This window comes from Psammomys obesus, unplaced genomic scaffold (genome assembly GCF_907164565.1).
Source record: "Psammomys obesus unplaced genomic scaffold, mPsaObe1.curated_primary_1811, whole genome shotgun sequence".
Taxonomy (NCBI): Eukaryota; Metazoa; Chordata; class Mammalia; order Rodentia; family Muridae; genus Psammomys; species Psammomys obesus.
Window position 1 is genome coordinate 919874 of NW_026591816.1, and position 27860 is coordinate 947733.

Genomic DNA, 27860 nt, shown 5'->3' on the forward strand with positions numbered 1-27860 from the left:
TGTATTTACAAAATGTTTACTAAATATGTGCAAGATATCTACAATAAAAACCTTAAGGCACTGATGAGCGAATTCAAGGAGATCCAAATACATGGAGAGACATACAATGTTCATGGAAAGGATGACTCAACAATGTTAAAATGCATTCTCTTCAAATTGGCCTATTGATTTAAATGTTTTTTCCTTTAGACAGGGTCTCTCTGTGTATCCTTGGCTATTCTAAACTCACTTTGTAGACCAGACTGGCCTGGAACTCACAGCAAACCACCTGTGTCTGCCTCCCTGGTGTGGGATTACAGGAGTGTGCCACCACACCTGGCTTGATTTAAAGGAGTTTTAACAAAATTGGAGCAGCATTCTTTGTAGAAATAGACACACTGATTATGAAAGTAATTGATTAATTTTGAGACGGGGGTCTCACCATTTGGTCAAAATGGCATGGAACTTGGCAGATCCACCTGGCTCTGCTTCCTGGGTGCTAGGATGAAAGATGTCCACTGCCATTCACCCGATTGTGAAATGTATGTGAAAACCCCAAAGGCATAGAATAGCCAAAAATTATTTGAAAATAAAAATATAATTGAAGAATCCCTATTTCCCCCCTCAAAACAGACTCCACAGTTGTGGGAATCATGGGGCTGGAAAGACAGCTCAGCAGTTAAGAGCACTTGCTGCTACAGCAGAGGATCAGCATTCTGTTCTCAGGACTAATACCCTCTTCTGGACTCTGTGCTCACCTATACTCATGTACGGAGAACACTCATACAAGGAAACACATAACACATAAAATTTTAAAACATTATTTTTTGAGACAGGGTCCCACTGCATGGTCCTGGCTGTCCTGGAACTTGCTGTATAGACCAGGCTAGACAAGGCTAGCCTTGATTCACAAAGATCCACTTGCCTCAGTTTCCTGAGTGCTAAGATTAAAGGTTTACATCACTAAATCTGGCATAAATAAATGGTCAGCCTTGAAAACACACAAGTATATTTAGGAATATATCTATATTCCTACTTAGGAATTCATATTCATATTTAGGAAATCATACAGTAACAATGAAATAAGAGGCCATGAATATAAAGGAGAGTAGGAAAGGATATGGCAGGGTTTGAAAAGAGGAAAGGGAAAAGATAAATGTTGTAACTACATTATAAATTCAAACAAACAAGTAAATAAAGGCAATAATGAGTATGGTGGCCAAAAACTAACAGTTGCAGTCCCTGAAACAGTCCACCCAGTAACTACCAAAATACCCATTTTTTATTCTTCTCCCAAACAAAGGACAAAAAACATTACCAAGGGAATATGTCCCAAAGTACACCTGTCCCCTTTATTTGCTCAAAGTTTATGATCTTTTATGCTATGTAATATCTGATATGGATAACTATGGTCTGAAAACCATAAAATCAAAGGTAATTATTATCCCAACACATCAAAGAATGGAGACACCAGTATACTAAGGGCATGTAAAATCTTACTTGAGGGGCTGTGAGGCAGCTGAATAGTAAACGCCAAACCTGAGGGCCTGCATTCAATCCAGGAGTCTCTGCAGTACAATAAAAGAGAACCCATTCCCACAAGTTGTCCTCTGACCTTCACACACACACTGAGGCATATATGCCACCCCCACATGAGATAATAATAAGTAATGTTTTTGAGGCAGGGCCTCATGCATACCAGGAGGGCTTGTAACTTGTTGTGTAGATAAGGATGACCTTGGATTTCTGACCCTCCTCCTTCCGACTCCCAAGTGATAGATTTTAGGCTTGTACCACCATGCCCAGATCACGGGGATGCCTACCCTTCCTGCAGGATAGGCAAGCCTTCTGCCAACATCCCTGCACCCCACTTTGAGACACTGTTTCACTGTGTAGCATAGACTGACTTCAGCCTTCGGTTTCCAACATCTGTCTGCTTCAGCCTCCCAATACTGGGAGTAGAGATGCAGAACCATGCCCAGTTAAAAATAAGTTTTTTGGTTTTGTTTGTTTGTTTGAGATAGGGTGTTGGTATAATGTTCTTTTGGAATGTTTACAATTTACCCTTGTTCATTCAAATGCTGATTTCTCTTCCCCACTACCTGGTTTCAATCTGGACATTGCATTGTGATGCTTATTCTAAGCATCACCTGTCTCAAGTTTTTGTAAACATGCCACCATTTGTTCTCTATATTGTCTATTAAAACAGCCAGCCACATTGCTGAGCAATGCTGAGAATAGGGTGGGACATCCTGGTCCAGAGTGGGAGAAGGAGGAAGGAAGCAGGAGAGAGGAGGAGAGGAGAATCAGTAGGAGAGGTCTTGGAACCATGTGGAGAAATGAACCGGACATAAGATATCACTAAATCAAGTATAATGGGTGAATCTGAATGGTAGGAAACTATGTGGGCTTGGAGGTTTAGGATGGAGTAACTATTGCCCCGCATTGTGCTCTAGATTAATTAAATAAATCCCAGTCTCTGTGCGGTGATTTGGTTATACAGCTGTTTAGGAATAACTGCTGCTTAACTAAAAGATGTATCAATAGTAAATACTAATACTCTACAACAACAGGGTTTTTCTGTATAGCCTTGGTCATCCTGGAACTCGCTTGGTAAACCAGGCTGGCTTCGAAGTCTGAAACTCAGTTTTAATGGTCTCATGATGGGAGAGGGAAAGTCAAAGCCCAGAACTTATTCAATAAGGAAATTATGTGACAGCCTCCGGCAGGAAGAGGGAAGCGCAAGGGATAAGAGCTCTGTTGCAGAAAAGGCGAAAGGAAGTTGGGGAGTGTTACTGTGATTTCACGTAAATTTTAGCTGCTCTATCCATCACAAGCCCTGAAAGTTATATAAAACCATCCTCAGGGGTTCCAAGGTTCCCCTTGCTTAAGGAACAATCTTCAGATTCTACCATTACCCCTTCATAGTGTTCCACTCCTTTAAGTGCAGCACCTTAAGGACAAAAGCAAGGAGGATAGCTCTAAGTTTGACGAAAATAAAATAAAGGTGAATTTAAGGATTTGCCTCAATGACCACAGAGCCACGAATCCACAGGAAAACCTTCTCCCGTTCAAACACCTGCAGTGGCTCTCACAAGATAAAAATCTAGGCGTGAGCTCCAGGGGAATGCCCATCCGCATGGAGACCCTATTCTGGGCTGGCGCTCCTTGCCATTTCTGGCACAGGAGGCAGCTCCGTTTATGTAGAGATCCAAGGAGCTGTGAGGTCCCAGGCCAGGCATGGGGTCACTGCGCGCTCAGCGGCTCCACCCGCAGCCACAGCCCGCCCTCTGCGCGCAGGATCAGCTCCGGCTTCCGGCGCGGCTCCTTGTCGTCCGGCAGGACGCGGAAGCGCAGCAGCGTCAGCGCCAGCGCCACCTTCATCTCGCTCATGGCGAAAGTCTGTCCTATGCAGTTCCTGCAGGAGGACGGGGTGGGGACTCTGACTGTGCCCGGACCCAGACAGGCCTCCTTGGACCCAACCCGACCAGGTTCCCGCCGGGCCTGGTCAGCATGAGGGCCAGGAGGGCGCTGATGTGCCTGGGACACTGCATGGGTGTCTCCATTCCTGGGGCCTGCCCTAGCTTCAGCGCCCAACTCAGACCAGGGGGCAATGAGTACATAGCAGCAGCCTTTGACCTTTAACCCCATGCTTTGCAGACCTTTGCACATAACTCAAGCAAAAGTAGGGGAGGAGGCTCAGATTCCTCACCCACTCAATTGTACCCTGGCCCCAAGGGTCACACCCAGATTCTTCCCCCAAGACCATTCCTTACCTGGGGCCCGCTGAGAAGGGAATGAATGCCAGAGGTGACCTGTCTTTGATGTTTTCAGGGTCAAATCTAAAGGGGTCATAGACCTGCAGGAGAGGAAAAACTAGGCTAATAGGTCTGCTCTCTCCCCATGTCCAGCTGTCCCAAGAAAAGACAGCGACAGGAGGATAATAGCTTTGGTTTCCCAGATAGTACTGTGCCTCCTCCCCAGGTCCTAGAGTTGGGGAAAGAAAAGTGTCCCACCTCAGGGTCTGGCCAGACTGAAGGGTTGTGGTGAACCCCGAAAATGCTGACGACACAGACGGTCCCTGTTAAGTAAGGAGACCGTCAGACAGGTCCATGTTGATTCTGGGAGCCACCACCCTACCCAGGCCACTGAGGGCACCTTTGGGGATGACCCGGCCATCTGGCAGCTCAACGTCGTGGGTGCAGCGCCGGGAGATTATTGAGACTGGGGGGTGCAGCCGCAGACTCTCCTTGATGCACATGGTCAGGAAGGGCAGCTGGGCCAGGTCGTCCCTAAGGAGCACAACACACGATTATCCAGGAGCAAAACAAAGCCCTACTCATCTCTCTGCCGCTCAGTGAGACTGATCATTAGCTCTGCTCCAAAAATACTGTTTGTTTAAAAAATATTACTTTTTTAAAGTTATAAGTGCACAAGTGTCTCTCTGTGTGCTACGTGTCTGTGGAGGCCAGAGGAGGGCGTCAGATTTCCCGGAGGTGGAGGTGGTTGTGAGCTGCCCTGTGTTGGTGCTGGGGTCTAAACAGCTGTCTGGAAAAACAGTAAGTTCCCTTAACTGTTGGGCCATCTTGCTAGCACCTTGGTTTTGTTTTTTGAGCTATCATGTTGGCCTTGAGCTAGCTATGTAATCAAGGATGACCTTTAACCTTGATCATCTTGCTTCTGCTTTCTAAGTGCTGGGATGAAAGGGATATTAGTAGACTCCAGATATGCTAATGAATACATGAGAAGCTAGTATCTGGTAAAATAAAGAGGGCACATGCTGGGCAGTGGAGGCACACACCTTTAATCCCAGCACTTGGGTGTTTGAAGCCAGCCTGGTCTACAGAGCAAGTTCTAGGACAGCCAGGGCTACACAAGAGAAACCCTACCTTAAAAACCTAAAACAAAGAGAGAGAAGAGGAGGGAAGGAGGGTAGAAAGGAGAGAGAGAGAGAGAGAAGAAGGAGGAGGAGGAGGAGGAGGAGGAGGAGGAGGAGGAGGAGGGGAAACACACCAGATCCTGAGTTATGAGAAACATGAACGGTTCCTGGGTAATGAGAGGGATGTCACGCCACTTGTGTTCCAGGCAAGAATTAAGAAGGTAAGGACTGTTGGAGAGCAACTGAGGTGTGGGGTGCACGGCTACCGAGGATGTAGACTTGCACAGAGGCTACCTGCAGTGGAGAGCTGGCAGCCCAGGGACCCCACACTAGTACTTGAGAAGGAGTGGAGCTCAACCAAACAGTAGTTCCTACTGTGCAAAGGGCCTGGGGTTCCATGCCTAGCACTGGAAGAAAAAGCGGTAAATTAAATGCTCTTAAAATCAGAGATCCTTACTAAATCCGGAATAATTTTTATATTCCAGAAAAAGAAGAAGCAGGGTGAGAGTTTTAGTATGTAATGAGTTCTTGGGGCTGGGAAAATGGCTCTGCAGATAAAATGCTTGCCATACAAGCATGAAGAGTGGAGTTCAGATCTCCAACCATGTGATCAAAGCAGACCCAGAAGCAGATCGGACAAGCTCCTGACAGTGACAGACCCTGACTCAGTAAAGGAAGTGGAGAAGTCAACGAAGACACAACTGGCTTCCACACACATGTGCACATGTTTGTTTGCATACATGCACACACATACACACACACACACACACACACACACACGCCCACCCCCTACACACATCCTGATACATCCATTTAACAAACTACTATACAGTTAGTCAAAAGGTAGAAAACGAATCATTAGTTCCATTGTACCTTGGACAGTAAATCAGCACAGAGATGCTAAACAGCAATTCAGAAATATCTGTTCTCATTGAAAATATTTCCATGCATGTCCTCAGTGGAGTTCTGAGCTGAGCAACTGTAGAATGTCACACAGAACACAAAAGAAGGAACAGCCAAGCATGATGCTGAATGAAAAGAATGAATCACTACATACATGGGTGTATGGGAGATACTGCAGAGGAGTATTTGAGCATTTGACTGAGAGCCCTAGAGACCTTCAGCAGACAGAGAGAAACTCAAACACGGCGAAGCTGTGCAGCTGGGAGGCAAGCAGTATTCTGCTAGCCTCCAGCTAGGTGTCTCCAGGCTCTATGCAGCATGTAAGCCTCAGCCATGCTCCCCAGGGAGCCCTGGCCACAGGGAAGCACGCCGCCTACAGATGCCTGGTCATTTCTGCCCGGTGTCTGACTGGCACACATCTTCCCTTTGTTCCTTTTCAGACACATATCACCTTCTAGCCCAGGCTGCCCAGCCAGTCTAACCTGCAGCAGTCTCCCTGGTGCTGAGGTTACAGCCTGAATCACCGCACCTGGCTTTCCCACTCCTGTTTACCTTTGCTCCTACACTGGCTTCCAGAGGTCTTTAGTGGACCCACCTTTGGTTAAAGCTCAGATTCTTAACAGATTCAAAAGATTGTATTTGCAGCCCTAGTCTCACGAAGGGCTTCCCTGGTCCTCATGCGTGTATTTCCTAAACACCCAGGCACATTACTCCCTCTGACCTCTAAGCATGTCAAACTGCCTCATGCATGGGTTCCTGCTGGTAGAGCAGAGATGTCTCCTTCTCACTGCGTTGTTCATTCACTGTGCCATTAAGAAGCTTGGCTTTTTTTTCTTTTTCTTTTTCTCTGTTTTCATCAGCTAAGGTCAACTGTTCTGTAGACTAAAGCAGGATGGTCACTCAAGTCTATCAGTTTGGTACCAGCTCAGGCAGTCTAGCAAATATTCCATCACAAACTGACCAACTTAAAAGTGGATCTAGGAATTGGCATGGTGACACGGTTTTACAACGCTGGGCACTCAAAAAGGATTGCTTTGAGACCAGCCTACGCTACATAAAAACATTCTTATTTCAAAAAATGGTAACATATCCGGATGCTGTGGCACAGGCCTGTAATCCCAGCACTCAGGGAGGCAGAGGCAGGTAGATCGCTGTGAATTCCAGCCCAGCCTGATCTACAAAGCCAGTCCAGAACATCCAAGGCTACACAGAGAAACCAAGTCTGGAAAAATCAAAACAAACAAAAAATGGTAACACTTTTTATTTTAAGACAGGTGTTTCACCATGTTGCCCAAGCTGGCCTTGAACTTAGAGTTGTGACAACACAGGCACTGGGACATGCTACGTCAATGAAGAGATAGATAACTTTTATCCATTGAGATCCTTGTGAATCCCCGGCATTGACTGCAAGGTCTGAATTAAACAGGACAAAAATAAAGGGGAGTTACGGTCTCAGGGAGGAAACGCAAGTATGAGCAGAAAAGCAAAGGAGGGAGGGCAGTTTTGAATTTGTGTTGGTGGCATCTGCTCTCTTTATATTGCCACTAATTTTTCAAGCAGCCCTGTAAGACAGCTTTCCCCAGTCAATATAGATGGTTTATAAAAGTTTGCTAATGCTGACTAGCCAGCTAGTGAGGTGATAAAGGTGGCCTTTGAGATCTCTCTGTCCCTGAGCATACACCTTTCTCTTGCCGGCCAGGCTGGGTATCTCTCTCTGAGCTCAGCTCCTGTGTGCACCAGGAAATAATGGAAGAATCAACAGGAAGAGTTCTTCTTCCCGACCCGGGGAGAAGAGGCAAAGAGAAGGCCTAAAGAACAGACCATAAGGACCTGCACTCACCATTCAATCTCCTCAGGGTTGTGGTCCCTCAGGAGCTCCTGCACCTCCTGCCGGCAGCGCTCCTGGTATTCCGGGTGCCTCGCCAGGTTGTATAGGATCCAGGAGAGCGCACTGGCTGTGGTGTCATGGCCTGAGGGATAAGCAGGAAAGCTGTGTTTCAGGGCTGTTTCAGCATTGCAGGCTAGACAGTGTCTAGACAGTGAGATTCCCCAGGAAGGATGGGGAAGGGATGGATGGAAGGAATGGACAGATCCCGGAGGGTCCCCCAACAGGTGAGCCTGGGACTAACAGATCCCTTCCCTTTCTGTAGCCCTACACAGGGACCCTCACCTCCAAACATGAAGGTGTCAGCCTCTGCTCGAATGTCCTCATCTGACAGCTCCTTTCCATGTTCATCCTAGAGACAAAGCAAGACCACAACTCATACAGTGTCTGAGCACTCCTGAGTCCAACTTGAGACTCTGACAAGCTCTGACACTCACTGTGCACACAGACTCCTCCTGTGTTAGCCTCAGCTCCCGCCTCACAATTCTCTCCTTCGTTGCTTGCTGTTCTTTTTTTCTACACGGCATTCAGCAGAGCCACCTCTAAATCTTATCTTTAACCTGGCCCTCTTCTTTTCCAATCACTCTCTACGCCTCACTAGTACTCAATGACGTTGAACATCGAGAACCCTGCATCTTTGATCCCAGAAAAACCCACCTTGGCCAGCAAGAGCACATCAATGAAGTCTAAAGTTTTAGTCTTAGCCTTGGCCTTGAGGAATGCATCAACACCCTGGTTATTGAGGGTGCGGCGTCTCTCCCTGATGACAGCATCTGTGAAGTTGTGCACCAGGTCACAGGCTTTGCGGAAGCGCCGCCCATCAGCAGTGAGGTAGTACAGGAAGTCCGAATACAGGAGGAGCTGCTGGGACCTTTTTACTACGAGGGCACTGAGCTCCAAGATGGCTGCAATGTATTCACTGGGGGACCTGCAGAGCAGGCCAGAAAGAAAGCAAAGTCTTAGGACACACGAAACTCCAGAACACACCCATGCAAAGACCCAGCACTAAAAAAAACCCCGCCCCCCAAAGTGCTCTTTGGAGGGCATACTTCTCTCTGCCTCTCATTATAAGCCCCTGTGTCCCCGAATTTCAGGCAGACATGGCTATTGTCCTCATCTTTTCTTCCATTCAGTGTCTGCTTCTGCTGTTCCTTGACTTGGTGTAGATCTTCCCTATTTTTGGCACCACGCTCAGATTTTTCTCTCTTCAGATCCTACATTGTGTATCTACCTGAATGTCAGTCCTCTAAAGAGTTGGTATCCAAATTCAACTTTGACTTGAACTCTCATCTTCTTAAATACCTATGGCTGCCTAGGAAACTCAAAAGGAAGCTCACATCCTTCTAGCTGATTGTTCAATATCCTTAACATCTAGGAGCTAGCTAACATGGTATTCGAGCCGCAAACTCAACACTTAGGAAAGGGGCAGGAGAACTCTGAGCTCCAGGGAAACCTGGGCTACAGAGTAAGACCCATTCTAAAAATGAAAAGTCCCATTTTTTTTTCCTTCCATTTCTTGAGGCAGGGTTTCTCTGTATAGCCCCAGTTGTCCTGGAATTTGCTTTGGAGACCAGGCTGACCTCAAACTCAAAGATCTACCTGCTTCTGCCTAGCAAGTGCTGTGATTAAAGGCATGAGCCACCACACCTGGCTGAATTTTTTTTAAAAGAGTTTCTCTATGTTGCCCAGCTTGATCTCAAACTCATAAAAATTAGAAGAAAAAAAAAATGAAAGAAAAAAAATTAACATGTCTCATCTTCAGTGACAGTTTGTTTAGTTTTTTATTTTTGTTATTTTTATTTTTGTTTTATTATTGTTATTTTTATTTTTGTTTTGGCAGGGCTTCTCTGTGTTGTCTTGACTGTCCTGAGCTCACTTTGCAGACCAGGCTGACCTCAAACTAACAGCAATATGACTGCCTCGGCCTCCCTGAGTGCTGGGGTAACTGGCATGTGCCACTGAGCCCAGCTAATTATTTTCCCTTTGATCATATTCTTTCCCTTTTTCTAGTTTTTTCTTGAACCCATCACCCACCCAACTTTGTTTTTTCTTTCTTAAAAAAATCAAAAGGAAACAAAAGTACATACACACGCACAAATAGAGTTTGATCTGTGCTGACCAACTTCTCCTGAGCATGAGGCCTGCCTTAAAGTGTCACTCCATTGAAGAAAATTGATTTTTCCCTTTCCCAGAAGGTAGCAATTGAAATAGCTTCTTGGCTATGGGTGGGACTTTGTGACCATGTCCCCTTCTTACTGGGATTAGTAACAGTTACTCTTGATTATCCTCTTGATCGGTTTAATATATACCTAGGAGTTTACTGAAGCTTACATCTGTGTGTTCGTAGCAGTATTTCAGACTGGATAAAGGCCTACTGAGCATGTGGACAGCCATAGTCTATTAGCTGAGGACTCATACAGACAACAGGAAGGAGGAGAAAGGTTGGTTGCAAGCACTTGAAATCTTTACTCTTTATTTCTTTGACATTATGATGGGAGATGCCCTGTCACACCTTTTCCTATGAGGAAGAATGGAAACTTCTGACCCAAGTAGCTCAAACAAATCTCTTCTTCCTAAAGTTATTTTGCTTAGGTATTTTCTCACAACAGAAAAAAAAATTCTAATACCCACCTCAACCTCATTTCCAAGATGTCTTGTTCAAACTGCCTGTTAATGACACTGCTCATCTACAATTCCCACAATTCCCCTTCCCAGGAAGAACCACAGTTTCTCCTTTCCCTGTCTTTAAACGTTAGTTATAGCCCACCTTTTTCTCCCTCTGTCCAGTCCCTCTCTCCCCAACCTCCTCCCTTGGTCCATGGCTCAAGTTTCCAGGCAAAGACAGAGAGACTCACTCCTGACAGTTGCTGTCGAAGCTGAAGATGCATTTCTGCAGACTGTCCAAAGTCATGAGGCTGATGTGTTCAAACATGTCCAGACGGGCGCTGCCCTCGGAGGCCAGGCACTGCCACTTGGCCTGGCCACAGAAGTGGTTTGAGATAAGGCAGAATCTTGCCTTCTTGCACCACCGCACAACTCCAAACACTGGGATAGAGTTCCCCACCCTGCTTGGAGCCATCCTTCTAGGTGCTCTGCCCCAAGCACTCCACCAGGGTATGGCAGATTTGGGTGAGTACAGAGATGTTAATGTAGGAGTCTGACATGCAAAGCTGGGAGCCAAAAGCCCTGGGTTCAAGTCCACCTTCTGCACACATTTTTTCAGCTCATTGTCCCCCTCCTCATTCCCACCTCTTAAACCTCTAGTAATGATCAAGTCGACCTGATTTTTTTTGCCCCACAAATCAGACTTAAATATTTGTTTCACTACTTATGCTCTCTTACTACTGGTGAACTTTGACACGTTCCCTGATCTCTCTGGCCCTCAGCTTCACAATCCACAATCTTCTAGTCATCTCTATATTAGTCCAACAGGAAAATTATATCAGACAACTTATATCTTGGAACTGTCATAATATTTCTGCATATAGTAAGGGATCAAAAAATGTCTGTTATTTTTGCCATCCTTGATAGCATAGTGGTAGGCAGCTTCGGAAATGACTCCATTTTTTTTTTTTTTTAATAATTCCTCCATCTTCAGCCTTTTCATCAAGGCCTTGCAGCTCTTGCCATTGTGAGGTAGGCCTGCTTCTCCATGTTTTGAATCTGAGCTGAAGTAAAGACTTAATTGTTCTGACCTAAGGACTGTTGTAAAAATGATGGTGTGCTGTTTCTGAAGCCAAGCTTGGAGAGATACTAAGTTTATCTCTCTTTCTCTCTCTCTCTCTCTCTCTGTCTCTGTCTCTATCTCTCTATCTCTCTCCAGTCTCTCCAAACTAGGAAACCCACACTCACTCAAGGAAGATAAAAAGCAAGGATGAATCTAGTTGGCCCACCAAGGCCAACAAAGTTGTTATTCTTATTTTTTCCTCTCTCTCTTTTTTAAAACTTTTCTTAGCCAGTCGTGGTGGCGCACACCTTTGATCCCAGAGAGGGTAGTCAGAGCTCTGTGAGTTGGAGGCCAGCCTGGTCCACACAGTGTGTGATACTGAGTTTCAGGACAAAAAGCAAAAATACAAAAACCAAAGCACACAAACAAACAGAACCAACCCTCCTCTCTTTTGATTTTAATGCTAGGATAGAAACCAGAGTTTCGTGCATACTAAGCAAGCTCTCTGGCACAGAACAACACCCAAGACTTTGTTTTTCTTGAGATAGGTTCTGGCTATGTAGACATGAACTACACTTCTGCCTCAGACCCCCACGTGCTGGGATCAAAGGTATGTCTTACCATACAGAGCTTAAGGCCAGTGAGTTTAAAGTGGCATGGTGTATAGAAAGAGCTACTGTGCAACAGTCAACATTGATGTTTGACTTTCCAAAGCTTCTGTGACCAAGAGACAGGTCCTTTTCAACCCCCCTTGTATGCTAGGAGCATGACTCCATGGTGTCACTTTGACTACTCTTTAGGTATAGATTATTATTCCTGCTTTATAGACAGAAAATTGCTGAATGGTGGTGGTGCAAACATTTAACCCCAGCTCTGCGGAGGCTGAGGCAGGCAGATCTCTGTATTCCAGGCCAGCCTGGGCTACAAAGCAAGTTCCAGGATAGCCAGGGTTACACAGAGAAACCCTGCCTAAAAACAAAACAAAACAAAAAAGTTAACGAACAGAAAGAGACTTTGAGAGAAACTGGTCCCAAAGGCATCTAGCAGATGTGCCTACAGATCACATCTGAAATCATACCCCTTTTCACAAGGCTCCAGAAACTCACGTGCATGATGTTCACACTCTTGTTAAAAATCTTCACGTAGGGCTTCAGGATGTCGAAGTGAAAGGCCGGTGTCAGCAGGCGTCTGTGGTGACTCCACTTCTTACCAGCACTCAGCAGGAGCCCGTCCCCTGGTGTGGCAGCCGTGACAATAGGCAAGGGTAGTACCATCCCTTAACCCTCAAGGGGGTCCCCTGACCCACACTTTCAGATACTCACCTAGCCAGGGCTTCAGGAAGCCATAGAGAGTCATTTCCTTGGGTGCGACAGCAGCTGACACAAAGAAGGACAATCAGGGGCCGTGGAGAAGGACTTTAGGAGGGGTGGGGACCCCCCCGGGCAGGGCTGTGCACTTCCTCCCTATGCTCAGCATGTCAAGAGGACAAGGACAAAGAAAGCAGGGATGGGGGGGGGGGACGACAAGAGAAGACCAGACCAAGCTGCAGCAGCAAAGTGACACAAATGCCCCCATCATGCACTCATGTGGTTCTATTTTGTCTGTCTTCCACACCTGAGCACCGAACAGCACTCTACAGCCTTCCCAGAGGCGCCTACAGGGCGGTGTCTGCTGCAACTCTCTGATTTCACCTCACCTATCCCAGGACATAAGGCATGTGTTATCGTGATCTGTCATGGACACAGCACACATGGTGTTCCTTGACATGGCACAAAATAGTCTGCCATGCTCATTCAGCATCTGGCACAATCACATCGTGTGCTTCCGATACATCTCAGAAAAGATACAAATACGGTCCTACTAACGTCCCAAATGTGATGTAGATATATCCAGGCATTTCCTATCTGCCATCACATTCACCAGCATTCTGGCAAGATGGACCGTTTTTGAGTGAGGAGCCGCGGGCTGAGACAAGCGCATGGCTTATGAAGGGCTCCCCACTATCCAGTGTCTCCTCCTTGTCCCAAACGGTCGAAATGTTGGTACCCCAAGCAAGAGGGTGATTTTGGAGATAGGTGGTGTGCGGAGTATTACAGGAGAAGCTTCACCATAACCTACCTCTGTGTGTCCCTGACCCTGGTGAGCACATGGGGGCCACACCCTGTGTTATCCATAAGGGTAGGGGATTCCTTGGCCCTAAGCACTTGATACAGCCTAGGAAATGTCTGAGCCCAGATGTACAACATAAACCTCAGGGACAAGGCTGACCACATGGCCAAAGGCGAAAGCCTGAACTCTGAAATGACCGTCTCTTTTGTTCCTTTCCTGTCTCCCCTGCCCTGGCTTCCCCTACCCACATCCACTACAAATGTGCTGGTTGGAGACGAGATATAAGGTAGTTTTTTGTTGCTTTGTTGTTGTTTTAGAATGTTAAAACTCTCTGCCTTCTTGGATTATACATGCTCTGAATAACACACAGTTTAAAGATTAAATTATAATTTCCAATCATTGGCATTCACATTAAGAATGCAGTATAATCTTAGTATTCTGGTTACCTCTCTGGTACCTCTTCCTAAATAGCTTTAGGGCTGTCCAGTTAGTCCCTGACTTACTAAAGAGTCTCAAAGACTGTCTATTCTGGGGATCCTACGATCACTTGAAGACTTTTCCTGTCCCAGCTCCTGACACTCCTTGTCATTGGGTTGCAGCTTGTCTGGCTTCTGTTTTGTTGTTGTTGTTTTGGTTTTTTTGTTTGTTTCTTTTTTGGTTTTTCGAGGTAAGGTTTCTCTGTGTAACCTTGGTCATTCTGGCACTCTGTAAACCAGGCTGGCCTCGAACTCAGAGATTTGCCTGCCTCTGTCTCTTGAGTGCTGGGATTAAAGGCCCGGGCCACTAGCACCCAGCTTGGCTTCTGGTGTGTTTTAGTGCAATTTTTAGTGCAACTTTTCCTGGGTTATGGCACATGAAGCATATGGTCTGCTCTGTTCTGTTTGGCTTACTTCACAATTTCACTATAATGGATGTCGTAGACTCCATTCCTGATGACAAGCACTTAGGGAGAAGCACCCAGTGAATTGGCCTCATTATCTCATAAGAAAAAGAAAATGGCATATTATTGTAAAAACTTTGGCCACTGTATGTATTATATTCTGGGGTGGGGTGGATGCCATTAGATGTTTCTCTAATTATCATACTATTTTACAGTTATGGTTTTTGGCTAATGATCTGAACACTAGGGGAAGATACTACCTTAAGTACACTATCTTGTTTCCATTTAAGAGAGTACTGTGAGTTAATGGAATTGTTTTAATTTTCTTTTCTTTATTTTTATTATGAGCGTGTGTGATGTGTGGGTGTGTGGCAGACATGTGGAGGTCAGAGGTCAAATTTTTAGAGTCAGTTCGATAATTTTACTCTCAGTGGGTTCCAGAGATTGAGCTAGGTCATTAGGCTTGTCCAACAAGTGCTTTCAGTCACTGGTCGTCTCACCGATCCTAACTGCTGTAATGCATCATTTTGTATCTACAGCAGTTTGCAACCAAATTTAATCTGGCCTTAGAGATCCTGACTGTGAATGAATTGGCAGAGTTACAGTCTCTGCCTTTTACTTGGTATTTGCTAGACATTGGCTCTCTCACACAGTTTTCAGGGGAACAAAAGCCATACTGTAACTACAGGGTTGGCATATAGGATTTTGGCCCTTTCCCTCATGTCTTTTTATTTATACAATGAAGGCTTTGTTATCTTGCCAATCTTTGCTGGAATGTATGATTCTGTAACCCTCAGACATTAGTGAGACAAAGAAAAAATGTGTAAAACAATTTTTAAAAAAATCTAAGCAGCAATGAGGTCTGCTTAGGTCTTGCACAGACAGAAATTTTATAGCCCAGTAAAAAGTGGGTGAATAATCTTTATCTGCACTCCGTCATAAATGTAATTTTGATGAAATACTCTTTTAATAGAGAAGCTGATAAATAATAATAAAGCAAAACACACACACAAAACAAAAACAACAAACTCAAAAAGAAAAACAGTTTAGTGACAGAGAAAGAAATATACAATCCACACAAGTCACATAAGGGTTGTAGAAAAAAAAATCTTTTCTTATTATTTTGCTTTTCTTTTTTTTTTTCTTCCTTTCTGTCTCTCTGTCTCTCTTTTGAGTCAGGGTTTCTCTGTATAGCCTTGGTTGTCCTGGACTTGCTTTGTAGACCAGCCTGGCACACACAGTATCACAAGGACACGAGGGTCACAGTGATCCTCCTGCCTCTGCCTCCCTAAGTGCTAGGATTACAGGTATGTGCCACCATGCCCAGCTGCCTTGTTCTTTTTCAAAACATGGTTTCTCTGTGTAGCCTTGGCTGTCCTGGAACTCACTCTCCTAACACTCAGAGATCCGCCTGCCTCTGCTTCCTTAGTAAAGGCATGTGTCATCACTGCCAGGCTGAAAAGAATCTTCTTTAATGATAATAATTATGGTGCTTGAATCTTATTAAAATCCCTGAGGTCAAAATTCAGTATATTAATATACAACTATAACCTAGTTCTCTGGTTAAATCAATGAGGTTCTCTTAAGATATTGATTTGTTCTTGGTAACATTTACAAAACCAACTAAAAAAATAAAAATTTATGTTTAATCAAGGTATGTTTTCTGTTAAATTTGTCAGGATTTTAACTACTTAGAACACTGGGTCTTAGCCAGGTGTGGTGGCACACACATTTAACCCCAGCACGTGATAGGCAGAGGCAGGCGGCTATCTCTGAAGCCAGCCTGGTCTACAGAGTGAGTTCCAGAACAGTCAGGGCTACACACAGAGAAATTCTGTCTCAATTTTTTTTTTTTTAAAGAAAACTGAGTCTTAACAAACTCAAGGTTTATTTAAGTACCTATTTACAACTTTTAAAAAGAGATCATTGCTGTTTATTTTTGCTTGTGTGAGTTTTTGTGTCATGTGTGTGCTGGTGCTCACAGAGGCCAGAAGAAGGCATGAGCTGGGTCTGGAGTTACACATCGTTGTGAGCTGCCTGGCATGGGTGCTGGGAATTGAACTCAGGTCCTCTGAAAGAGCAGTGAGTGTTCTTCATCACCGAGTCAGTTCTCCAACTGAGATGATATATTATCTATTATATAATGTATATATAATATATATCTCCAAACCCCTGTTTTCAAATTTATGCACAAGTTTATTTTAAGATGGTTTTAGTTGCTGATTTTTTTTTTTTTTTGATTGCTAAGCTTTTTGCAGAACTATTCTAATTCTTTTGCTTCCCACAGCTCTAGCCTTTCTCTATAAAATTTATAATCAGGGGCTGGGGTATAATTCAGGTGAGAGACAGTTTGCCTAGCAATCATGGAGCCCAAGGTCCACCCCTCTAGCTACGTAAAGCAAGTGTGGTTTGTATGCCTGTAATCCCAACCTTCAGGAGGTGAAGCTAAGAGGATCAGGAATCCGAAGTTATTTCTGCTACCTCACAAATTTGAAGCCAGCTAGGATGTGTGAGAAGCTGTCTAAATAAAGATTTACAACCACTTTCAGCAAACGGTTATAGCATGTACTTATTTACTAAACTAGTTCTCTTTAAATATTTGTTGTTATTGGTTGTGTTAATTCTCATTAAACACTGCTGTCTGTTGACATTTTGCATAAGTAAAATTCCTAACAAAGCAAACTGTGCATTTCTTTAGAAGAGGCTAGGACATGATATCACCTACAGTAACCAAGAGTAAATTTAAAAATAGGCTCCAGGTGGAGTGCCCAACCTTCCTAATGCTTCAGCCCTTTAATATAGTTGCTCATGTTGTGGTGACTCCGAGCTATAAAGTTATTTTCACTGCTACTTCATAACTGTAATTTTGCTGCTGGTAACAATTGCATTATAAATATCTAATATGCAGATGGCCTTAGATGACCTCTGTGAAAGGGTCATTCGGCCCCCAAAAGGGTAGCATCCCCACAGGTTGAGAACAATTGTTGTATATCTTTAGTTGATTACATGTGGCCAGCTGTAATTTGTTAACACTAACTCCTTGATACCTATCACTTACTCTCCTCAAAAACTGTGAGATCAGATCAAGCCAACTGGGACAGATTCCTTCCCAGTGATGAGAGATAGCTGAGACCAAACCACCAGATGGTTAATCAGAAAGCAGGTTCCAGAAACAAAAACAAACAAAAAAACTGGCCAAAGACGAAAGGTTGCCAGAATCAAAATAAATTTGTGCTGGGCATGGTGGTTCTTGCTTGTAATCCAGACACTCAAGAGGTTAAAAAGGAGGATCATTAATTCAAGGCTTCACAGTAAGACCATGTCTCAAATTCAACAGGAAAAATGGGGTCCCTTGTGCCAGTTCTTTCAAAATTAATTGGTTGGGAGGTTATTTAAGACATGTGCCTGTAATCCCAGCACTTAGGGAGGCAGAGGCAGAGGCAGGCAGGTCATTGTGAGTTCGAGGCCAGCCTACTCTACAGAGGAAGTCCAGGACAGCCAAGGCTACATAAAGAAACCCTGTCTCAAAAAAACAAAGATAAAATAAAATAAAAGAAAAGAATATATGTATATGGAGAGCACAAACTGCTTGATGGCCTTTTTTTTTGGAGAGGGAGGACACAATATTAGGTGGGTAGGGAAAGGGGTTAGATCTGAGGGTAATTGGGGGAGGAAGGTGGATATGATTCAAATATATTGTACAAAGTTCTCAAATAACAAATGAAAAGGGGAAAAACAAGAAAAAAGCTCTAAACTCAAAAATAAACAGTGGTTATTACACAGGGATACACACACCAACTAAACATCTTCTATACTTGGGTCCTTGTATTTTGTTTATATTTCTTTCAAACAAGATATATTTTAAGACTTTTCATACCAAGTCCAGCATTTCACCCCAAATTCCTTAATGTCAAAAACTGAAAATGGAAAAATATCATTAGTATTGTAGCAAAAAATAACAAATATTTCAACAGCCAAAAATATGTTGTTTTCAAAGACTGTGCTAACATTATTTAAATGTAATAAAAAAGTTAAAACAGTTCATAAAGTTGTCTTTGCTGTACAAAAGATGGAGATTGTTGATCTGTCTTTTCTTATCTCCTGGCTCCTGAATCTTATAGGTCATGGAAAAGCCTTTTCAAACTTTCTACTCTTTATTCTTTTGGGAACAATGGCTTACTATATTATGTAATGTGCTTGGAAGTACACAGGTTAGTGCTGGACAATTCACTTACTGGTAAAAAAGCCATTCTGGCAACCAACTGGATATTCAGAAACAGAATCCCAGCTTATATGTCAAATGGGTCTTATAAGATATAAACTTAACACTTTTTTTTTTTAAAAAAAAAAAAAAACTTTTTAAAAAAGTTTTGTTTTTCAAGACAGGGTTTCTCTGTGTAGCCCTGGATGTCCTGGAACTAGCTCTATAGACCAAGATGGCCTTGAATTCAGATGCTCACATGCCTCTGCCTCCCAAGTGCTGGGATCAAAGGCGTGCGCCTGGCAAGATATAACAGTGTTTAATAACAGTAGAAAATAGGGATGAGAGAGATGGTTAGGGGGACTTTATAGTCTATAGTCTAAGGAAATATTTTCACTCCGTGTTGAGGAAAGAAAAGCTATACATTGAAAATAGATCTATATATGCACACAATTAATGGTTTGTTTATTCTGAGGTAACTGATGCCTAGGCAACTAAGAAGAATGCGAGACAGACCACAGGCACTAACAAACTCCAGGCTACACAGAGTTTAATGCTGTCATCCCAGCCTAACCACCTGACCAAATGAACAAATGAGCTCTGGAAATATTGACTGACTTTTATTTCTCTCCTTCCCTGTATAACATGCTTGCCAGAGCTATGCATGTGTGGGCTGAGGGTATGGTCTACATGTGTGTCTCTGCATGTGTAGGCCAAAGGTCAAGCTCAGGAGTTGTTCTTTAGAAGGCATCTACTTTGTTTTTATTTCTGTTTTCAACAAGGTCTCTCACTGGAGCCTGGGGCTCACCAATTTGGCAAGGCTAGCTCGCAAGAGAGCTCCCAGATCCACCTGTCTCCACCTCCCCAGTCCCGGACTTCAAGCGCATACCACAACTCTCAGCTCCTTAGTTAAGGCAGCGCTTCAGGTTTGTAGTAGTTTAAATGAGATTTCCCTCATATCCCAGGCATCTGTGACACTGTTTGGGGGCAGATTAGGAGATATGGCCTTGCTTGAAGTCGTGAGTCACTGGAGGTAGGTGCTGAGGTTTAAAAGCCCCCCACAACCCTCCTCCCCCTGACCCCCCGTTTCTCTCTCTGCTTTCTCTTACTGGTGTGCGATGTGAGCTCAGCTTTCAGCTTTCGTCGCCATGCTGCCTACTGCTGTACTTATGCACTATAGCAGCGACAAACCCATTCCCCACCAAAACATAGGCCCCAAAGAAACCTTTTTGATTGTTTGTTTGTTTGTTTTGTTTTCTGTAAATTGTCTTGGTCATAGTGTTTTATCACAGCAATAGAAAAGTAACTAGTCAAGCGGGTTAAACTAGTACCTTCTCAGGTCACAAGTGATCTGAATAAAGTGCAACTTAACAATGCAACCTCTGCCTGACAGAACTAGCGTCAGTATTCTGGTAACATATGAATGACCGTGGTGTCTGCTTCTGCATTTCTATTCTCCTGGGCCAAGCACCTCACACCTTCCCTCAATCTCAGTCCCAGTATTTGTAACCTCAGTGAGATCAAGTCACAGTGATCAGAGGAAGAACCCAGTCCTCTTACCAAAATCAAATTGAAAGAAATCCTAGAGTATTTCCCAAGGCTACATGGATTTTTTTTTCCCCCTGAGGATTCTGAGCTTCTAGGAGTAATCTTTTGTTGCAAGAAAGTGAAGCCACCATAGTGAACACCAGAACTAAGAAATGGTTCCTGCTGCCATTATTTACAACATTTATCCACTTGTGTTTGAAGACCTCTTTTCCTGACCTCAATAACAACAGATTTCTTTACATTTTTTTTTTCATGTGCTATACATGCAGCCTGAGGCCTTGTGCTCTAGCTCTGAGCTACACCCCCAGACAACAATTTCCCTTTTTTTGATAACTCCATTAACTCACAACCCACACAGAAATCAACAGCACGGGAGGCTCAGGCCCTTGTCCAGTGTCATCCAGAAGATTGGTGACAGAGTCATGACATCTGTCCCATATGGCTTTATCCCCTGTGCAGCTTGGTCTGTGGAGGTGAGAAGGACTGGGAGAAGAAGCAGGAAAGAGACAAGTGCGAGATACCTGAGGCTTGAAGCAGGGGAGCAATGAACTTAGGGTGGATGAGCCGCAGGACAGGGTAGACAGGTCCAATCCAAAAGAGATGGGTATCCCGGAAGTAGTGGCCCAAGCGTGCAATGAACTGCATGCTTTCCTCACTGTTCGTCATCTAGAAAGGGAGAGGTCTGAGGCTGGAAGGGTGTCCTACCACTCTCTCCCGTTCCCTCCCCACCTCTCTCACCCTTCTCTTGGGTCATTAATCTATGGTTCCTGCTGAGCCACCGCAGGTTCATGCGTATGTGACTCTTACATTCATATTTCTACCCGCACGCCTCTCTTCCAAGTCTCACTCTATTTTTATGTTTCTTACTTTTAATAGCGGTTTGATGAAAAAACAGGAAAATATACACACGTGGTTTATAAGGCGACACTTGATGGATAATATAGACAGATTATACAAGGACACAGGATAGGTAAATTCTTGGAGCTTCGCTGACGCTAATTACTGGCCCTCTGTGTAAACCTGCGTGAGTTATTATACCTGATTGTTTAGCTGAACAGCCTATACCTGGGCAGGGCAGAGTGGGGTGGGCGTGGCTAAGATTCCGCGCCCTTGGAGACTCCCAAGAGGAGTCACCAGAAGGACAGACGGATGGGAAGAGAGGAAAGAAGAGGACACCGGGATGGGTTAGCCCGGAAAAAAACAAAAAAAACAAAAAAACAAAAAAAACGCCGTGTCAACCGAGGAAGGACTCCAATCATGGCGTGAAAAGGGCCAGGTGGAGCATATAATCAAGTACCATGGGGTTATGGATCAAAGGTAGTCCAGTTGAGGAGGATTAAGGTGGATGGCACTGGATGGGGCTGGGAAATGGATGGTGAGGATACTGAGACAGTGTAAGGGAACTAGCTTCCCGGCCCAAGGTATATAAGGCAATTAGATAGCTCACAGTTGTCTGTGTCTTGTTATTTCTGATAGCAGGTTAAATTATACCACCGTGATAATCTTAGTGATAATAACAAACATTATATAGCCAAACACCTTTCATTACTTTACAATAACAGTAAATGATAAAAAGCTAAAAAAAAAATATTAGCTAGAACTAAACTTTAGATAATGTATGTGTGGGAAATTTCTGACTGGAACCACAGAAGTTAATAAACATCCCCAAGAACTGAAAAATTGGCAAGCACTCTTGCCAATTTGCGTTCAAAAGCTCCATAGAGCAAAGGAAACTACATAGTGGACAGATGCTGCACAGAACTTGAGAAAATATTTGCCAGCTATATATAAGACAAGGGATTAATATCTAAAATATATAAACTGAAAAAATTAAACACATAACCTGCCAATAAATAAATGTACCAACAAACTGGATAGTTTCTCAAAAATAAGATGCAAATACAAATTGCCAGTAGATATGTTAAAGTATTCTTAAATGTTTTTATCCATCAGAGAAAACCTAATTAAATCTACTTTAAGATTCTGCCTCAACCTTGCCAGGATGGCCACCACCAAGCAAACAAACGCCCAGGGCTGGAGAGATAGAGGGCTCAGTAATTTAGAGCACTGGATGGTCTCCCAGAGGATCTGGGTTCAGTTCCCAGCACCCTAATGGCGGCTCACAGCTGCGTGCTGCTGTCCTTCCGGAAGGATCCAATGCCCTGTTCTGACCTCTGGAGGTAGTGCGTACTAGTGGTGCACAGACAAGACACAATGCACATAAAAAAAAAAAAAAAAAAAAAAAAAAGTGTGACAATAAATGCTGATGGGGATGTGGGGGAAATGAACTCTTATCCACTCCTGGTAAAAAAATACAAACTAATGCGTCTGCTGTGTAAATCAGGGTGGTGGCTTCTCAAAGAAACTAAAAATAGAAGTACCCTACATTGCAAAGCTGTAGCACTCCTGGGGGTACACCCAGAGGAGTCATGTGTTGCCCTCCTACCTGTCCCTCTCTCCTCCCCTCTCATTTTGTTTCTGTTGGAACCTTCTCACAGACTTCTTCCCAACCCCAATATTCATTCTCCCCACCCCCATCCAACAGCTTGCCCTTCACTCCCACTCAGAGCGCTTTTAGAGCTGATTTTACTTCAACCCCGGCACACCCTTCTGCCACCAGGCGCCTCCCTGTACTGAGGTAAAGAGGCAGCTCCAGTCCTGATCCCTAACTCAGGAGAGATGTGAACGTATACCTCAAGAGGCAATTGGTGGCTAGCTTAGCAGCTGAAATCCTGGGCAAAATGAGAAGAGGGAGGAGAGATTGGGGCTTCAGTGAACTCTGTGGGAAGAGGTTATGGGAAGGAGGCCCCGGCAGTAGACACAGGTGCACAGAGAGCTCAGGGAAGAGCACTGTGGGTGACATCTTGGCACCAAGGAAGGAGACTCCTGGAAGGATGGCGAAGTCAATGCAGCGGAGATCTGTGGGGAAGATAGGTAACCCGGGGATGCCACTCAGGTGCCTGGAAATCACATGGTGATTGTGATGAGAAGCAGGGAGAAAATGGGAGGCAACTGACGAAGGTGTTTTTGTCCACAGGGAGATGGCAGAGAGAAGTCTTACACAGAAGGTTGTTGGGATATGGTCAAAAGAATGATGCGTGGTGAACAGTGCCTTGAAGAACTATGAGAAGGGCTCCAGGGAAAAAGACAGAGGCCTTTCACTTCAGGTGCATTCTGTTTCCTGGATTGTCCTGGAATTCAGAGTTCCCAGACAAGGCTGGCCTCGAGCTCACAGAGATCCACCTGCCTCTGCCTCCCAAGTGCTGGGATTAAAAGTGTGAGCCACCATGCCTGGATAATGTGTTTATTCTTGTTGGATGTCGGAACTGAGAAGCCAGTCTGACCAAAGGATGGAATGTTGTCCTCACTGTGCCCTGAATCTGAATATGGTGTCTGCCTTGCGTTTATGCTTTCTCACATATAATTTCTAGTACATGCCAGGCAATTGTGTTTAAATTGGTCTGTCCTGAGAAAGTTCTGAAAAAGGGTTACTCTGTTAATATTTAATATGTTCTTACGATGTTTATTTACATGTTTTTCTGAGCACGAACAACCTTTCTTAAAGCGTTGCTTTCTTTGTTTCATTCGTATATAAAAGTACTGAAACTGTAGTAAGACTGTCTATACATTAGACTGTAATTCACCCCATTCTTTAAGGTCCTCAAATCCCAGGTCTCGCAGAGATCTGTAAAGTTTGGCATAGGTCAACAGAAGATTTGCTGGAGGTGGGGGACGGAAGGGCTAACACCCAGTTTTATCACATTCTTTGGAGAAGACATGAAAAAGTATGGATGGCTGAGTTCATCCAAGGTAAAGGTTCTAAATATCTATAAAGAACAATCTACCTGGCAGGAGTTATCAAACCTTGTTGGAAGGACTCTGCTCTTTGAGGTTGCAGTCCTCCCAGGCCAGATAGCCATTCTAAGCTCCGCCTTAAGGAGCCTTAAGGTCCCTCTCCCCAGGAGGGACTCCCCTCTCTGCCTGACTTATCTGGAGAGTGCCTCTAGACACAGACTCCCCTAACCACATTTGATATATGGCCTTTGACACAGCTCCCTGCTGGCTCTCCCCTCACTGTGTCTGATAATTAGGTACTGTGTTCCCATTCATGTGATAGGAGTGTGCTGTTTAATGCAAACCAAGCATCTTTGAAGTGCCTGGTTCCAACCAATTATGTACACCTATCCTTAGAGCCCCCCACTCACTCCCCAAAGGGCATATAGCCTTTGTTCTCTGAAACTAAAGTTGAACTAGCTCCCTGAAGTGGCTCCCAAGGAGTATCTGGTCTTTGTCGTGCTTGCCAGCCTTCCAAGCTCTTTGCCTCATCTGCCCCTCCTCTCTTCATGAGCTGGTGAAAAACAGCCACCACCACCACCACCCCCAGCCAGGACCATGAGTCCTGCTGGAAATTTAAGCTACATGTGCTCAACAAATGGAGCACAGTGGTTAATTTTGCCTTCATCCTCCTAGCAAGATGCCTACACTGTGCCCCTCACATCCCTTTGTAGCTCTGGCTCCAGGAGATCTGACGCCCTCCTCTGGACCCTGCAGCACCTGGGCTCATGTATGAGCACCCCTCCCACATATAATTAAAAATACATCTTAAAACAATTGCTAATGCCTCGTGATTTTAATGCCAACTTAAAGAAACAAAGATTGCAATTGTCATGAGTAGGTCTGTCCTATTTTCTTAAAAATAGTTTTGTGCAGGGGCCAGAAAGATGGCTCAGCAGTTAAGAATCCACTTTTCCTGAAGCCCAGAGTTCAGTTCTCAGTATGTACACCAGGTAACTCACAACTCCAGGTACAGGAGAGGATCTAAAGTCTCTGTCTTCTAAGGGCACTTGCACTCATGTGGGAATACACCCACCTAAAATTAATTTAAAAAATTGTAAATGTTTGTTCGTCCATACACATACATTAAGCAGACATTTGTATTTTTTCCCCCTACTCCTTTACCATGAATCACAATGTTAACTGCAATTGTCACATCGTAGGTATCACAGGGTAATTAAGTTTTGTAAACCTGTATTATCATTTTTACATTAAGGTCACTAAAAAACTATTCCTCAAGAGGCTTTTCCGTCAATACAGTGGAGGGGAGTAATTAGCATCTTATTGGCTGTGTGATAGTTACATCAGGTGGACTTCTGACTTTGTTACTGTGTTGATTTAGACAAATTACCCATGAGGAAGGGGATGTGGCTGGGACCCAGCTGACAAAGGGTAGTCTTGTGGTAGGTAATTTTGATTGCAAATATGACAAGACCTGAAACTAAGAGGCAGACTTCCAGCTAAGTAGGTGAGGACATTTCCAGAAAAAGAGTGGAAAGCCAAGGGGGGAAGATCTAGGGTGGCGCTCTCTAAAGGGTGGCACAGTCGCAGAAATGTTGGAGGAAAAAAGTGTTACATGCCCCTGCCTGCCTTTTGTTTTCTGCACATGAGTGAATCCATGTTTTTTGTTTTTTGTTGTTGTTTTTGTTTTGACAGGTTTTCTGTGTAGCCCTGGCTGTCCTGGAACTCACTCTATATACCAAGCTGGCCTAGAACTCAGAGATCCACCTGCCTCAGCCTCCCGAGCTCTGGGATTAAAGGCGTGTGCTCCACCACCTGGCTGAGCGCATTCATCTTTAACAACATTATAACTGCTGCTTCTTTGCTTTCCATTGTGAAGTGAAGACCAAACTTTCAGTCCTTCAACCAACAGCCTGGGACTGCTGAGGCATACAGTTTCATAGACGGTGCAGTTACTGTGTTCTCTCCAGTGTGCAGATGGCCACTGTTGAACTTTCCAGGCCCTGTTGATTGTAAACTACTCCAACAAACTGTGTGTGTGAGCGCACATATTATTGGCTTTGATCTGTAGAAGGCTACCTGACCAGGAGGACTGGAAGGAAGCAGCTGGACTTTGATGTAGACAGGAAGGGGGCCCTGCGAGGACTCGGAATGACAAGAGTGGATAAAGATTTTGCAAGGAAAGGGGGCTTGAATCAGCGGCACTGGAGGTGGTACCCGTACAGGTGACGTGGAAATGTAAAGTGTGACTCTGACAACAGGGAACCAGTTCAGCATGGAGCAAGGGGTGCTGGGAATGAGGTGAGAATGGCGACAAAGGAGCCACTCTTAGGAAATGTAGCCACTATAGGAGAGGTCAGATTTGTTCCCAGTGAAAAGTGTCAGGCTGGGATGCAGTTCAGCGGCTGAGAGTTTACTTCATTCCATTACCGAAAACAAGAACAAAAGGCCCAGCTATTGCTCAATAGACAATGGAGTCCATGGATGTGTCTTGAGGGTAGAGAGCAAGATAAAAAGGAATAGGGCTTGAGTTTAAGGGAGGAGATATTACTCACACCTCTCCTGGCCTTCAGTGTCCCTGAGACTGGACATAGGAGGATCATAACTCATTGCTGAAGGGCAAAAAATGGCAGTCCAGGGAGGTACAGATACTAGCCCAAGGACCACAAGAATGGCCAGGCAGGGGCCAGGCCTTGGACATGCTGCCCTGAGGCCTCAAATCTATCAGTGGAAACACATCTACCCTGACACCCTGAGACCCACCTACTGCCACACTCACCATGGCCAAATGACCCCAAAACCAGTTTGGTTTAGGGGGCTGCGGGAAGCAGCGAAGGCGGCAGCAGTAGTCGTGGAAGGCATAGATCCAGGCCAGAATTCGGGCTAGAATCCAGGAGGCCCCACCAAGCAGCAGGAGATGCCATAGGGAGGCAGCCACGGGCCCCAGGCCAAGCCAGGGCAGGCTCAGCTGTAGCATCCTGCAGGGCAGACAGATATTGGGTGAGGCTCAAAGGCTCAGGAGAGGGATGGAGCCCGACAGGTTTACTGGATAGGAACATATATATATATATATATATATTCCTAGATATATAGAGAGACCGGGAGGGTGTGGCAGCAGAGCAGGGAGAAGTGCAAAGAATAGACACAGAGAGAAGAGGAAGAACTGGAGAGGAAGGGACAGCAGACAGGAACTGAAGCAAAGAGCCTGGGAGCAATTACCAGGAGAACGAAGGTCTCCAAGGCCTGCTGACTCCCTTTATCCAACCTGGTCCACCTCCCTGTTCCTAGCCCGAACTCTCCTTGCTGCCTCCCATCCTGGCACCTTTTCTCAGGAGCTGCGAGTCTCCATGACCTCCTGTCTTCCCTGTTTTTGTCCCTGGCTTCTGACCTGCCGGAAGCAGGGCTGGGCTGAAGCTGCCAGTCCATCCGGGCCCTGCTGCAACTTCCCTTGGTGCCTGGGCAGGCAGCCAAGAATGTGGGCTCAGGTCCAACCTTAAACTGAAGGATCAGACTGAGAGTCACAGGCTCAGTCAGGTATGGGAGCTTCAGGATTTAATAACTTCCTTCTGAACGTACCTGTCCTCGAAGGCTAAGGGGTGGCAGATAAAGCCCCCTAGCTCCTCGGCGCAGCGGTGTGGGGGATGACTCTGAAATGCCCCCGCCCACCAGCTGCACAGCCTGGCAGAGATCAATTTCTTCCTTCTCGCCCCAGCTCCTGGGTGAACAGACGACTTCCTGAGCAGGAACAAATCATGCAGCCCTGTGGAACCTTCTGGGTCAGAGTCTAAAGACTAAGCTCACCCAGAGGCTGAGGCATCAGAGGTCAGAGGGGAAGTATGGGGAGAGAGGTCAGGCTAAGAGCGGCTGTGGGCAGAGGAGGTGCAAGCAATGGAGGGCTAGCCGGGCATGGCCTGATGTCATAGATGCTCACTAAATATCGAGGGTCAGACAACTTCTATTTTATGTTTATTTTATTTTGTCGGTTGTGTTTGGTTCTAGCCACATGTCTGGGCT

General features: G+C 44.9%; 2 protein-coding genes across 5 annotated transcripts in view; both read right to left on the bottom strand.

The window, feature by feature from the left end:
* LOC129680365 (cytochrome P450 4F6) lies at window positions 1–27610 on the bottom strand. Of its 4 annotated transcripts, none has more exons than XM_055611982.1 (14): window positions 27423–27610; window positions 27169–27344; window positions 26626–26824; window positions 20573–20717; window positions 12636–12689; window positions 12420–12547; window positions 10502–10623; window positions 8304–8574; window positions 7932–7998; window positions 7602–7731; window positions 4138–4271; window positions 3996–4060; window positions 3756–3838; window positions 1–1547 (listed from the first exon to the last, which is right to left on the bottom strand). In XM_055611982.1, exons 2-14 carry the CDS (start codon window positions 27270–27272, stop codon window positions 1421–1423), a joined length of 1629 nt encoding a protein of 542 aa, XP_055467957.1. In that variant the 5' UTR covers window positions 27273–27344; window positions 27423–27610; the 3' UTR covers window positions 1–1420. The 4 variants fall into 4 exon arrangements, with proteins under 4 accessions (XP_055467957.1, XP_055467956.1, XP_055467959.1 ...); XM_055611981.1 differs by having other exon boundaries at window positions 1–3397; XM_055611984.1 differs by lacking the exon at window positions 27169–27344 and having other exon boundaries at window positions 1–3397.
* Window positions 1–27860, bottom strand: part of LOC129680363 (zinc finger protein 709-like) — a gene marked incomplete in the record, with an annotated part of 180929 nt that overhangs the window by 67106 nt on the left and 85963 nt on the right.

Excerpts from the sequence above, each read along its gene's own strand:
- LOC129680365 (XM_055611981.1), bottom strand. The coding sequence starts at position 27,272 with ATGGACTGGCAGCTTCAGCCCAGCCCTGCTTCCGGCAGGTCAGAAGCC. Across the intron at positions 12,690-20,572 it reads TCCCCTGCTTCAAGCCTCAG|CTGCTGTCGCACCCAAGGAA; the intron begins GTATCTCGCACT and ends TCTTTGTGTCAG. Across the intron at positions 4,272-7,601 it reads AACCCTGAGGAGATTGAATG|GGACGACCTGGCCCAGCTGC; the intron begins GTGAGTGCAGGT and ends TGTGCTCCTTAG.